General features: G+C 46.1%; 3 protein-coding genes across 17 annotated transcripts; 2 read left to right on the top strand and 1 right to left on the bottom strand.

Moving 5' to 3' along the window:
* Positions 1-948: 948 nt before the first annotated feature.
* LOC135595606 (E3 ubiquitin-protein ligase RDUF1-like) lies at positions 949-7,157 on the top strand. 15 transcript variants are annotated; one of them, XM_065086767.1, is made up of 5 exons: positions 949-2,765; positions 3,772-3,900; positions 4,153-4,210; positions 4,473-4,559; positions 4,653-7,157. In XM_065086767.1, the coding sequence occupies exon 1, from the start codon at positions 1,381-1,383 to the stop codon at positions 2,554-2,556; it is 1,176 nt and encodes a 391-aa protein (XP_064942839.1). In that variant the 5' UTR covers positions 949-1,380; the 3' UTR covers positions 2,557-2,765; positions 3,772-3,900; positions 4,153-4,210; positions 4,473-4,559; positions 4,653-7,157. The 15 variants fall into 15 exon arrangements, with proteins under 15 accessions (XP_064942839.1, XP_064942832.1, XP_064942837.1 ...); XM_065086760.1 differs by having other exon boundaries at positions 4,153-4,215; XM_065086765.1 differs by having other exon boundaries at positions 4,153-4,325.
* A 972-nt stretch (positions 7,158-8,129) lies between these two features.
* On the top strand, positions 8,130-9,824 carry LOC104000904 (aspartic proteinase PCS1-like). Its single transcript, XM_009423058.3, has one exon. It carries the CDS (start codon positions 8,369-8,371, stop codon positions 9,707-9,709), a length of 1,341 nt encoding a protein of 446 aa, XP_009421333.2. The 5' UTR covers positions 8,130-8,368; the 3' UTR covers positions 9,710-9,824.
* A 3,254-nt stretch (positions 9,825-13,078) lies between these two features.
* Positions 13,079-13,336, bottom strand: LOC135594775 (small polypeptide DEVIL 11-like). Its single transcript, XM_065085284.1, has one exon. The coding sequence runs from the start codon at positions 13,334-13,336 to the stop codon at positions 13,079-13,081; it is 258 nt and encodes an 85-aa protein (XP_064941356.1).
* Positions 13,337-14,752: the final 1,416 nt, after the last annotated feature.

Below are 14,752 nucleotides of genomic sequence, written 5' to 3'. Positions count from 1 at the left end.
GTGCCATGTTGGCACCGCTTGGATAAACAACCCATAAATCCGTGGATTTATCTCTACTCGTAGTTTCTATTTGTGTGTTTCTCACGTTCGTGGATCTCTTTTGTGCATGATCTCGGTTTCGTCATATGACTGGCAAACGCCCTAAACTACGAAGGATTTGGACACTGATCTAACAATGCATCGCAAGAAGTTCCCAAGGTGTTGATGCTGCAAGCAGGATTTGATGAGATCACCATGATGCTCCTTGAAATAGCAAGAAGAGGAAAAGAAGATGGGGCGACGACGTGGGCCGATCCTTTTTGCAATCACGGCCCAATAACTCCAACCCGACCCAAAATTATAGCTCGTGTCAGATCCGTTTGGAGCGGGTCGTAGATCCACATAACACTCGCATATCTTGTTAAGTCGACCAATCATTGACCAACTCAGGGCGGCTGAGTGAGTTGCACCAATTGAGTCCCACAGGCCATTCATCAACCTAAACCATTGACACACGTCATGGATGTCTTCCTAAGGACGGGCATTATCCCCTTCCTCATCTTTTCTCCACCAAGAAGAAAACTTTGGCTTTTCTTCCCTTGCGTATAAATATACATAGAAACACTTTGGCTTTTTTTTATTTCTTTCTTTTATCGCTCCAATAATTGTACTTGAAATTGTACAAGTGGCACTAAACCCGGGTTAGTGGACCACAGGTTGTCCAATCTATATCAGGGGTATTTTAGTAATTGGACTCTGGCTGCAAAAGTACTCGGACACCGGACCGAGTCGTTGCACCCTACCCCCCGCCGACTCGGCCCGACCCGGGTCGCCTTCTCTGACCCCACGTGGTCCGCTTCCCGCTCTGCCTTACGTTGACTAACGCCGTCGGGATATCATAACCCAAGCGAACTCGCTTCAGGAATGACATCGTAATAACGGCGTCTCCGGTTGTGTCCGCGAACGGACCGTCCAAAGCACGCCACCGCGCGCACGAGCTTCCGCCATTGAAGCTTCGTCGAGCGCTTAAAACCTCCCTCCCTCCCCCCTCCTTCTCTATCCTCCCAAATCCCCGAATCCTTGCGGGATATGACTGCAAATTAAGCAAGGGATTCTCGATTCTCCTCAAAATATTCGGGTTTCTTCCCCCTCTATTTGGTTAGGAATAGTTTGGGATTTCAAGTTGGAGATTGGATCGAAGCGATTTCTTGAATGGTTTGATCGGTGTGGGTGCTGTATCTCTCGGAAACTCGGATTCTTAGGGCTTCCATCCAAGATCGGTTCGACTTTGGGATCAAACTTCAATGGTTGCATCTTTTTAAGGGAACTCCTCTCTTCCTCCGGTGCTTCCTCGTCGTCGGCGCCGCAGCCTACGCCATCGCCATCTTCGTTTGGTCGTTGATGGCTTCCATGGAGACGGCATCGACGTACTGGTGCCACCACTGCTGTCGCTTCGTCCTCATTTGGCCCTGGGACGCAGTCATCTGCCCAGACTGTGGCGGTGGCTTCCTTGACGCGCCTGGCCGCTTTCCTCTTGCCTCCGAGACCGCTACCGAGCCTCGTCGCCGCCGCGTCCCTTCCGCCGTCGACAACAGCTCCGCGGCCGTCGGCCGTCGGCGCCAGTCCTCGGAAATTAGGTTCCGCCGTAACAATCGTGCGTCCACTGGCGACCGCTCTCCCTTCAACCCCGTCATTGTTCTTCGCAGTCCTCCCGTAGGCGGACGACGCGATGCGGATTGGACCACCAACAGCAGCTTCGAGCTCTACTACGATGACGGCACCCGATCCGGTCTCCGCCCCTTGCCGGAAAGCATGTCGGAGTTCTTGATGGGCTCGGGATTGGAGAGAATACTCGACCAGCTCTCCCAGACTGAGGTTGACGGAATCGGCGGTGCGCCTGGTTTCGAGTACTCGCCGGCTTCGAAGGTCGCCATCGAGTCTATGCCCACTATCGAGATCGCCGATGGCCATATCTCGATGGAGTCCCATTGTGCCGTCTGCAAGGACCCCTTCGTGCTCGGAACTGAGGTCCGTGAGATGCCCTGCAAACACATCTACCACCAGGATTGCATCCTGCCTTGGCTCTCGCTAAGAAATTCCTGCCCTCTTTGTCGCCATGAGATGCCGACGGATGTGCAAGAAATGGAGGACGACGAGCGGACTCATGTGGCTGAGAACGAGGAGGAGACGGTGGGGCTCACCATATGGAGGCTTCCAGGTGGTGGGTTCGCTGTTGGGAGGTTCACTGGTGGCAGGAGAGGCACGGAAAGAGAGCTTCCTATGGTTTACACAGAGATGGATGAAGGAATTAGGACCGCTGGCACACCGAGAAGGATATCGTGGTCCTCAAGAGGAAATAGATCCAGAGAGAGTGGAAGAATTGTTCGGGCATTCCGCAATTTCTTCTCCTTCTTCAGGCGTCTTCGATCTCCTCCTACATCTTCACTGAGTCTGACCTCCGAGTCTCGCTCTTTCTCAACCACTTCTCTTAGACACAGGAGATATCCATTCTTCAGTAGGAGCTATCGGGGACAGAGCACAAGTAGGGTATTGGAGGATGGTGATGATGATAACTGAGTAGAAAAGTTCAACTTTTTGCTCTTCAATCCAATTCCTCTGCAAAACTGTAGTTACTTGATTCTGCAAAAAGGATGCAAATGGTTGCTGGCTGGTAATTTTCTGGATATAATTCCACAGTGACTAGTGAAGATTAAAAAAAAATGTATCATCTTTTGATTTCTATATCCTTTCAGATTTCCTAATCGGTTCTGCTCTTTTGTCCACATGTAAGTGGCTTTTATTCTGTAGTCTAGCTTTCTGATATTACAAAGGTTTATGGCCTCTTGAAGTGTGGTTATTTTGGAATTAAACATTCATTATTTATGCCGTTGTTCAATCTTCAATAGAAAAGTTTGAATTATTTCCACTCATTAGTTTAATATCATGTATAAGGTGTATCTAACTTCTTTTGTTTGTGAAGTTCTTAGTTTTACAATTCATGAAGAGATTTACAAGTGCATGTTTATACATTATAGCCTTTCATTTGCCATATCATTAGCATCAGTATAGTTTGGAGCAGTATTTTATGTTCTCATGGGTGGTTGACCTGTACTAGTATAACTCTTCATGAAGAATTTATGATTCTTTTTCTTTTTGGTTGGACTTTTTAAAAGCTATTGTTGAAATCTTTCTATCCGATTACACGGGCAGATATCTGGTGGTTGGCTTTCCTCAATCTGTTTGTTTGTTATTTGTCTTCTCGTTGATCATTGAGGAGGGGATTTGTTGGTTCTTTTCCGTTCAAAATTCATCTCTCTCTTCCAGCTATGTTAGTGAGCATTTGTGTATGTTGACTGAAATGTAGCTGCCTGTTAACTTTAAATCAGGAATTACAATTGGATTTTTGGCTGCTTTAGAACTAGTCTTATATTTTAGAGTGATAGGCTTCTTTTTTCGTTCCCGTCTATATCATTCTTAGCTGTTATGATGTATCATTTTTCTAACAGAACCATAGAAATTGTAAAACAATTTTTTTAAACTGGAATCCTTTTTGTGAGACTGTAAGCAGACAAGTTTTTGCTTGATCTCAAAATTAAATGCTTGAGTAGTCTTCTTCTTGTTATGGGTTGATTCCCGTTCATGATGCATGAGACAGGCTATAATATAGTTCTTCAAAGTAATTATGAAATCAGATCTACTGAACTACTAAGATGGTGATGGAATACTAAATACTTTCATACATTATGTTCTGTAGCATGCTGTCTTTATGTACAGTCTTCCATGAATTTTCAGGTAAACAAAAGCTTGATGCCAAGATATTCCTCCCTATAATCATCACTTTGGATGATTGGCTCAGGAACTGAGAAGTTGTAGCTTTGCTCACAGTGCATTGTGAATATAATCAGTGTTGAAAAGGCTCTAGTAAGTAGGAAAATCCTTGTTAACAATGAAGCAAGACTGATTAAACAGTGATAACATGCTAATGGCATTGGGAAGGACAGCTGCAATAGTAAAAAATCACAAGCAGACACAACAAATCTCTCTCTCTCTCTCTCTCTCTCTCTCTCTCTTCACATGGTCAAGATGTAATCTTAGATGAATGTGACATATGGATTTAGTCCTTTCTGTGGCATGGTACATTGTATGATCCTTTTTTTTTTATTTGTTGTACAGGTGAACTTATATTTGAACAAGTTTGTCAGAGATTCCATGGAATGCCCATAAATACAAGGCAAGGCAAGATATGATTCTCTGTTCCACCTTTCACCAGAAGTGCCTATGTTCAGTGGACCATGTCTCAGGGGTTTCTTCATTCTTTAGTTGACTTGATACTAAATATCTTATGGGTAGCTTTTGTTCAACCTGGTCAAAGTGTTCAATGCATCTTTTATTACACCACCTTAGTTTTACTTGCTGATGTTGGTTTTAATTCTTTGCATGCAGTTACAACATGTAATCTTTTCTAATGCCTTGTTGTCTTGTCTCTGATGCAGTGATGATGTAATGACCCAAGCCGAACTCACAACATTTCTTCTGATCAGCAAAAATGGTTGACCCAAGCCGAAGATTAGCGATTACAGGTTACTGAGTTGAACCTAAAAGACCAACTTTTTGACTTCATAGTCTTTGTATGCATTTCTGACTCTTGCTCACTACATGGCATTGCCTTTCAGATTGTGGAATTGTAAGGATCTGATGGTTTGGCTCTCATCAAACCCATTCAAAGTCCAAACAGCACTTAAGTCCATTTGACCACCGTGAAGTGTGGACATCCAACAGGCATTTAAGGAGTAGCATCATCTTTTCCCCATTTACTACGTTACATACTTGCTGAAGCTGTCATAACCATGTTGTCCCCACTTCCCATAGTGCATCATTCAAAGGACACTGAGTCACTGACTGAGACATGGGGACACGTTTTAGGTGCCATCAAGGTGGGTGGCAGGTCAGCTCCAAAAGAGTTAGGTTGTTGGAGACTGAAATCTCAAAAAATGCGATCCAGCATGACTACTCGGATTGCATTGAACTTGTTCGTATCAAATGCGTTCCTCTGACCAAGTCTCTGATTGCTGCTGTGCACTGGGTTGGAGATCAATGCAGCTGGCTGCATCAGGATATTGTTTTCAACCTCTCCATGCAACCTGCTTTGTCTTCTCAAATGATTTGTTGAAGGAATCTTGCGTGGTGATCAAAGTTTGCCCTGCTTGCCATGGGCATGGGAAACTAGGAGCAGGACAAATAGACAAGAAAGGGAGGACATGGTATCTTGCTAGACAAAGCTGATCATTTGTCTCTACTGCAGCAAGCACCACAATACCAGGAAGACAAAGATGCCTATTAGCAGATATAATTTATGTTGTCTTCATCCCTTGTCTTCGCGATGTCTACAATGGAAGGTTAGTGATACAATCTAGTAAATCTAACTTAGATAATGGATTTAGCAAATCTGATTCTTTCATCACATAAACCCGCACATGAAGTCCAAGCCATATGGCATCATTATTGATAACTCAAATATTATATTTTTGTCTGTCTTTCGGGTCCATATTGGCCACCAATCTTGTGAATGGAGGCTTTTAGTGAGTGGGCTGGACTTAGTGGGGCTATTAGGCTCATGTAAGAATTTTTCCCAGCAAACATCTTACACATCTTACATGTGTATGTGTATGTGTATGTGTATGTGTATGTGTATGTGTATGTGTATGTGTATGTGTATGTGTATGTGTATGTGTATATGTATATGTATAGTTTGTCGCAGATAAGTGGACAGCTGATAAGTTTGCCTAACCCAGGAAAGCAGTACTGATTTCAAACAGCACCTGAAACAGTTCTGCAGTAGAATAGAGTGACTCATGGAGTTGCTGCTTGCAAAAAACTTGTTCTAAGACAATAATGCAAACAGCTTAGGTGAGTCAAGCATGGCACCATAGTACCAAATCATTAAGTGGGTTTAGCATGAATTTTATATTAAGCTCCAGGATAGTACAACACACATATATTAAGCTATCAAGTCCAGCTGCACATTCACAGAGATTCAGAAGGAGAGATTCCTATGATGTCTGTTCTTGCAAGATTTCCTCCATGTTAGACCCATGACTTTGTCTTGCAAGGACTGCTGGATTTTCTATTCAACATGATGGCTTAAATCAATGTATCAGATTCTGATATGCTGACAGGTGATTGAAGAACCTGAGCACCAACTGCTATCAAGAATATGTGAGCTATACAGAATGCCTCCCCTCTTTTGGTTCTTATAGCACTGTGCATCATAATACTCTGTTTTCTTTCCCTGGTATTCCTGAACAGAATTTAGACCACCTGTTTGGTGCAACAGTACTCATCAAGCATGGTTGACAGAAGAGGCAATTAATGATGTTTGAGGGGATAAAAGAAATTTTACCCAAGGAGTGTCATGAGGCCCAGTAGCTGCTATACTTGACCCGTCATTTTCCACATGATTTGTCATCACACACAAAAGGCTTCTGAAGATCCTCATCATCTTGGAAATTTGACTTTTATCCATGTAAAGATGATCGAGACACAGCAGAAGACATCAGTAGAACAGTTGATGAGCTCAGATACTATTAACTTGCTAAATCGGCACTACTTCACCAGCAGAAGCCAAAAAAGCTTGGTTGCTTTAAGCATGTGTGCTGATGCCTGCAGACAGTGCTTGTCCTGTCACCGGCAAGTTTTAATGGTTGCGTGGTTCTATCTGCATTGCAATCACATGGCCTCTGAAATCACTTGCCTGTTGCTTTCTTGTGTAGGTAGGTCATGTATGACCTCCACAATCTATCCCAACTGCATTCCAATGCAAAGCAGCGGATGCAAGAGAGTTTACTGCTCGCTATTCAATCTTTTGAGCTCACTGCCTTCGAAGCATTGTTTCATCCTTCAATGCAATCAACGAAGGCAAGCGATTAGTGCTCGGTTTTATCGTGTGGAGCAGTGCAACAGTTGTCACTTTGGCATGTATGTGGGTTGGCGTTTTGCTGCGGTCGTCATCTTTGATTTATGGACCAAACTCCATAGTCCAAAGTGACAGCTGAATACAATGTACAATCTTCCTCGATAAAGGGGTGTCTTCTTCTTCGTATGCAACTGATAAAGCGGGATTGATGTATGGATAATTTGAGGGATATTATATCACGTTTCACTAAACACTTTTAGTTTTGTGAATTCGACCAGTAGTCTATATTTAGTACCAATATAGAGATTCATTAATCTCAACATGAAAGCTTTCGATGCACAATTTCATGATTGAATAATGATTAATGATTTTTTCTAGTATTTAGCATATTAAATATTTATTTTATTTCAATTGTTGCTCAAACTCAATTATAAAAAAAGCCTTCAGGTGTATCATATTGACTCACATATCTATTTCTTGGATCATGTGACTTCAATAACTCAAGCATTAGATATGCATCCTCATCAAATATGTCTCAGGTTAGTTTTGCAAGATCACCTGTGTCTCACCTTCGCTTGTAATGTGAGATAACCAAAATCTAAAATAACACTAACTAATGTGAAGGAAAGTATGATTAGACGCTAAAAGAATTCTTCTAAATAGATTGGAAAACCCTCCACTTTTTGAAGCCTCGTGAGCTTGGGATGATGTCAACAGCACATCTATGGAGTCGATTTCGCTGGGATCACCAAGCTGTGGACCTCAACTGCTCTGCCATCGCCTTCCTTCCACATCACTGCGTGGGACTGGCCACCTTGCGATCCTGTCAAGCTTCGTACAATGCTGGTGTTCCACATGACCGCAACACACTAGTTGGTGACGAAGCTTGAGTTGCTTCTCTACGAGGGATCAATGATGACGATCGACATTCGAGCTTTCAGGGAGTCAAAGAAGGTTGTGCACGAATCATGATGTTCCCATTACTTGAATCCGTCGCCATGCTTTGTGTGTAGTTCTACAGCCATAAAGACACCATTAGTATTGCGGCTTTTCTTGTAGGGTGTGCTCTTCTTTGACGAAGTGGCAGTGATGCAGAACCAGCAAACCTACTTTGGATGCCTAACACGACGACGTCCCTTTCTGAATCATCGCATTGTCACCAAACATCAAAATCAAGTCAAATCAGATGGAAATCTGCAACCTTCTTTCTCATTGTCATTTCAAAGCTGTCTCCTTAATCTCCCAGCGCACGGGAAGGACAGGACAGAGACGCTTCTTAACCGTATACTACACAGATATCTCACAACCAGTTCTTGCCTCCCCCTCCTCTGCCATCAGCACCCATCACTACTGTTCTAAACGTTGGTTCCTTCGATTCTACGGCATTCCGAGTTCCACTAACACGACGCTTCTCTTCATAGTTTCCTTCTCGATCCAAATCCAGAGAGTCGCAGAAACCAGAAGAAATCAGACGGCATGATCTCCTCTGCTTCTAACTCTCAGTGTTTTCTTCTATTTCTGCTGCTTTTTCTTCTCCAGCCATTCACCTCCCGTTCCTCGAGTACTACGGGTGGTGCAAAGGCCTCATCTTTGTCTCTTGTACTGCCGCTAAGAGTCCAAAAGGTGCCATCTTTGGCTCTCCGCAAGCCATCCAACAAGCTCCTCTTCCACCATAATGTCAGCCTCACCGTCCCACTCGCCGTCGGCACGCCGCCGCACAACGTTTCCATGGTGCTCGACACCGGAAGCGAGCTCTCCTGGCTCCTCTGCAACTCCTCCGCTGCCCACTCCTTCGACCCCAACAGGTCATCATCCTACCACCCTGTCCCCTGCTCCTCCCCGACTTGTCGCGACCGCGGCCGCGACCTCCCCATGCCGCCCATCTGCGACGCCTCCTCGCCCGGCGGTCGTTGCCATGTTTACCTCTCCTATGCTGACGCCTCCACCGCCGACGGCGCCATCGCCACCGACTCCTTCCTCGTGGGCAGCTCGCCCTCACTGCCCACCGTTTTCGCCTGCGTGGCCTCCGCCTATTCCTCCTCTGGCGGCGACACCGACGCCGCCGGGCTGCTCGGGATGAACAGGGGATCCCTCTCCTTCGTGACCCAGAGCGGCATCCGCCGATTCTCCTACTGCATTCCGGATCACGACGCCTTCGGACTGCTCCTCCTCGGCAACGCGGAGCCACCCTTCCCGCTGCCGTTCAATTACACCCCTTTGATCCAAATCACCCTCCCCCTCCCCTACTTCGACCGGGTCGCCTACTCCGTCCAGCTCGAGGGCATCCGCGTCGGCCACGCCCTCCTCCCGATCCCCAAGTCCGTGCTCGTCCCGGACCACACCGGCGCCGGGCAGACCATGGTCGACTCCGGCAGCCAGTTCACGTTCCTCCTCGGCCCCGCCTACGACGCGCTCAAGGCGGAGTTCTCGCGGCAGACCAGGGGCGCGCTCGCGCCCCTGGGCGAGCCGGACTTCGTGTTCCAGGGGGCGTTCGACCTCTGCTTCCGGGTGCCAGCGGCAAGGGAGGAGCCCCCACCGGGGCTGCCGGCGGTGGTGCTGCTGCTGCGAGGCGGCGCGGAGGTGGCGGTGGGGGGGGAGACGCTGCTGTACCGGGTGCCGGGCGAGGTGCGAGGGGCGGACGCGGTGTGGTGCTTCACGTTCGGGAACTCGGACTTGGTGCCACTGTCGGCGTACGTGATCGGGCACCATCACCAGCAGAACGTATGGGTGGAGTACGACCTGGAGAACGCTCGGGTCGGGTTCGCGCCCGCGCGGTGCGACCAGGCGAGTCGGCAACTCGGTGTGGCGAGCCCGTGATCACTATTAACGATCCGTCTTGTGGTAGTGTAAATACGTGCGCAGTGGGTCCACGTGTAGAGGCGTGTATATATGTACTACGTCGAGGCAGCTAATAATCGAGTCTTATTCCTGACGTGACTCGTGGTCTTATTCCTTGCCATCGTGATCGATCGTGCCTTTGCTCCCGCTCGAGGTAACTCGATTTGACTACGAAGCCCGCGATCGTGAGCCACGATAATAGGTGGGAAGAAGCGAGTCGGTGATGGTATAGTGCAGTGACCGGCAACTAACACAAATGCGGCCGCCCATGTGGTCTCTTGTGAGCTTCATCAATGAGCTGTGTGCCGGTGCCATGGACTTTGCTTCGTGGGACTACGTTAGGGCCTGATTCTGAAGCCCAGCCCAACAATCTTATATATATATATATATATATATATATATATATATATATATATATATATATATATATATATAGATTGTTGGGCTACTGCACGATCAGGATCAATCAATCATTGCTTAAGCACAAATTTCGAGGTAGATAAGAGCCCGCGTCATGGATAGTAATCCATGGAAGAAGAAGATTCATCGACGATTATAACAGGCCCAACACCCGCGTCTTTATATAAATAGAACTATACATACTATCATCACACGTTATAAGTTTTATGTGATCACTAAATTTTTTACATGGTCAAATGACACTTTATAAATCTTAATATTAGATGATTAAGATAATATATATAATATTTTTTTTTAAATTAGAATGTTGAAGTGAATGTGTGAAGATAATCATATGAATAAAGACAGTATATTTAAAATGTGAGAGATTTCAGCATCCAATGCATACTACAAGAAGATGGAGATCAAGATAATTATAAATAGCTTCGCATCAAATAAATTGGATGTATTGACTGAAACCATAAACCTTGCCAGAAGATAAAACTTTTTGGAGTATTCAATCGAACTCATCAAGACTACAGTAAAAATTCGAGAGAATAGCGTCCCAAATCGGCCCAAATCAGTGTTTCAGAGTCGCTTGACTCGGATCAATTTTAATGGGTCTAATAACATAAGAAGAGTCTCAGAAATTATGACGTGCCAAATAATAAAAATTATGACACGTATAGTGAAGACATTTGAGCTAAAAGGCGCACCTACGATTTATACGTACGCGTATACATCCACGGCGGTGAGAGAAGGCATAACGACAACGGTCGCGTTCGAATGGGAATCCCGCCGCACCTGCGTCAACGAACAGTGCCCACGGCCCCCACAGCCCCACGTGAACCTCTCGCGTCCCATCACAGCCACGTGTCGCGGGGCCCGCCACCACGTGAAGCTGCCTGCGTCCAAGGGCGATGGATGGCGCCGCGGCGGGGCCGAAGGCTGCTGCGGGCGGACGTGACCGTTGACCGGCCATATCTGGACGCGAACGGATCCGTCCGATCGGCATCCGACGGCGGTGACGGGTGAGGCCCGGTTCGCGGGGGTCAAATCGCAATGATGGGTGGGTGGGTGTCGCACGCCCCACGTGCGGTCCAGTCTGTCCCACTCCCACCATCGGGTGTCCGGGTTGGAATCGTCGGACTCGCCACCCGCCCCGCCCAACCCACTCACCTCCCTCATCTAAAACCTGTGGAGGACATGTGCTCCAATCGGATGCACTCGGGATTCCTTATCCGCCTAATCTCATCGAACTCCTGTTCGGCCGATCACGATCCGCTACTTTTTGTCTGTCGCTCGCGATGGCATCTTGTCGTACTGCGTAAAGCCATATGGCATGTCGACGACCGACTCACATCGGATCAAAACAGCTCACCGGTTAATTATTTCGGCGTGGTCTCGGGCCCAATGCGGACCCGGTTCGATCCGACGCGGTCACGGTCCAATGTCACCAGGGTCTTGATGGATTACCATACCACAGCACGAATCACGACACCCACCCCGGTTAACCATGTCACGAATTCAAAAGGTGCACAGTCATCGAGTCCTTTTTCGTGTTCTGAATCTACACCATCGCATACGATATTTAGGTAGATGGCGTCGACAAAACCACTATTGGCAGCACACAAAATGTTTCTCGACACAGCGACATCGGTGGGTGTGACCTGTCGAGCATGGATCTCGAAGCTCCAACCCTGTTTCCTTTCCCGTTGTTCTGAGGTCTTCCTCGATAACGAAGTATTATGAATCGAGAGGCCCTAATAATAGGTTTAATTTACGTGATTAATGGATATAATTTTACTTTTTCTATTATCATTATTTTTTGTTTCTCGGAACTCGAGCACCATGTGAGGATTTCTGCGGTCTAAGTGGCAACCGTACCGCCCACCGTGGGAGGAGCATCGCTTCCCGTTGGCTGCACTGGTATCTCGCACGTGAAAAGCATGTGATGGCAGGGTGACTGATGGAGAAGAGAGCAGGACAAAAGGGCTTTAAGTAGAGAGGAACAGCGTCGCTGCTGGCCAGCTGGTAGTCGAATGAATCATTGGAATATTGCGGAAGATAAATGATGCAAGGAAATTTTTATGGATTTGGCGTGAAGGAAGAAGAAAAGGGGTAATTTGGGTCAGTCTTCTGTGGAAAAGATACTACTAAGGCACTTCCATCAATGTCTTCTTCCTCATAATAAGTTTGACACAGTGGTACTCCAACAACAGTTTAATGGCAGATTTGGACGGAGGGAAGCGGCCAACGCCGCTGCCCCTTTGCCAGGTCCAGTGGCGCCTCCTCACGTTGCCCGATTCCAACCCTCGCAGCTTCGTATGCTCATAAATTTTTACCCTCTCATTTTTACGCTAACGTGACGCCACCACCTTCACCGTTTTTGTAGACGAAGGATACAAAGGGGTAAAGCAATAATTCAGCATGTCAGTGGCTGCCATCGCTCCCCTCATTCATTCATTCACAGCTCTCTCTGTCTCTCTCTCTCTCTCCATCCATCAATCAATTCACGGCAGAGGAGAAATGAATAAAAAACCATGGGAAAGAGCAAAAGAGGACGAAGCAGCAGCGGTGAAGATGGGTTGCAGGACACTGGGAATATATTCCTTCTCCAAATGGAAGCCAAAAAGAAGAAGCCCCCTGCGGGAACACAGTCCATCTTTAAAGAACCATTTGTTCGGCTGCAGTAAGGGAATAATCAACAAGAACCATCGTAGCTTACAGCAGGGCGTCTGAGCCCTTCATCCCCTTTACAGGAGATCCAAAACCTCACCCGGTGTATCTAACATCACAAACCAAGTAATCGATTTGTACATCCAGAAGAAGAAGAAGAAGAAGAAGAAGAAAGAAAAATAGAACTTCTACTCTCTGATCTATCTATATAAGCCTTCCACATCCTCTTTCCTTTCCTTCCCTTGTTGTTGGTTGGGAGGAGCGGAAACCTCAGGGGTAGTCTCGCCAGCAGATGAGCATGGTGACGCAGCGGCGCATGATGTAGAACCTGGCTCGTTGCTCCTTCACCAGGCTGGCGAAGCGGCTGGAGAAGGAGCCCGGTGCGGCCGTTCTCCTCCCTTCCCTCGTGCTCGCCGAACCCTTCAAGAAGGGCCCAACTCCCTCTGCTCCCATCACTCTTCTGCTCCCGTTGCAGCTCCTGCTTCCCTTCTTGGACAGCTTCCACTTCTCCTCCATGTACAGCTCCATCTTTTTCCCCTCCTGATTCACTAGATCCGATCGAGGCCTCTCTCCTGTTATGCCTCACTCACAACTCATATGTCCGGAGTACAAAGCAAAACCGGATGGAAGGATTCCACAAATAAGGCTGGAGTACGAGGCTCTCTCTATGTGTGGATGAATGATGCGGTGAAGAGCGGCGTTTGCGTATATATAGAGAGGAGGAGGAGGAGGAGGAGGAGGAGAGGAAGGCGAAGGTGTATGTATGCATGTATGTGAAACAGCTGGAGACGGAACAGCGTTGTGGTGGTGGATAACGGGTATCTTGCGCGTAGCTTTCCCCCTTCCCTTCTTGCATTGGATATACTTTCATTTAAATAATTAACCTCCCATATTAAATGTATGGAATCTCCTCTTCATTATTTACCTCTTATAAAAACTTATTAATACTTGTTAAAAAAAAAAAAAAAAATTAATATTTTACAAAATGTTTGGATATCGATACCAATTTATCGATAAAATTGTTCCCAAATAATTGTCTTTCTGCTGTCAAACAATTCCTCGTGCTTTGAGATGCGCGTTGAGCTTTGATCGATATCTTCGAGACGCACATCGATGATCGCATGGCTGATGGAGAACACGAATCGGCTCGAGTCCGACAAGCACATCATGAATAGCAGCAAACTGAGCTCGATCCTTCGGTTAGAACACGATATCATATGTATTTGACTTGGCCGATTCCAGGTCTGCTACTTCAAACACGCGCACTTGTCCGGACGTGTGCCACACGTGTGCGGTGGACTTCAGGGTGACCGGTGGTGTGGAACGGATTCCGGCCGCAACCACGTTTGTGGCGGCCTCCGTGCCGGGCCCGGCAAGTAAAGTTTGCGGGCCCATGCCACGCGGGATTGTCTCCCCGATGGGTCCACCAGTGACAATAATAGCGCAAAATTACACATATATCCCCTCCGAAAAGTAGGTGTTCTGTTGAGCGTCGCTGTCGATTTAATTTAACATTTAGAGATATGTATAGATATAATATCATCAAACTCAAAACCTTGTTAAAATACTATTATGATTGACATCCATTAATTAATTTTCAGACTAATAGTTATGCGACTGACATTCTTGTCCCTTGAAATTATTTTATGTATCCCTTAATTATTATTTTTCATATATATCTCTCGATAATTAAAATAGATTAATTTGATATATAAAATATTAATTCGATTATGATATAAAAAATTATTTATTAGGATTTAGTATAATTTTTTATGATTGATAATCCGAGCTAGACGTCAATTTGAAAAACCAACTAAGATGTTTCGCCTCCTTTTGTTGATTGATACTTAATTGATGATCGATAATGTTCTTATGATACTTTAGGCAATATGAGTTAAAAGGATTTAGGATATACATTTATGAGGGACCATTATTGATGTATCC

This window comes from Musa acuminata, chromosome BXJ1-10, assembly GCF_036884655.1.
Source record: "Musa acuminata AAA Group cultivar baxijiao chromosome BXJ1-10, Cavendish_Baxijiao_AAA, whole genome shotgun sequence".
Classification (NCBI taxonomy): Eukaryota; Viridiplantae; Streptophyta; class Magnoliopsida; order Zingiberales; family Musaceae; genus Musa; species Musa acuminata.
Note: the sequence above shows the minus strand (reverse complement) of the source record. Positions and strands in the feature narration are given on the sequence as shown.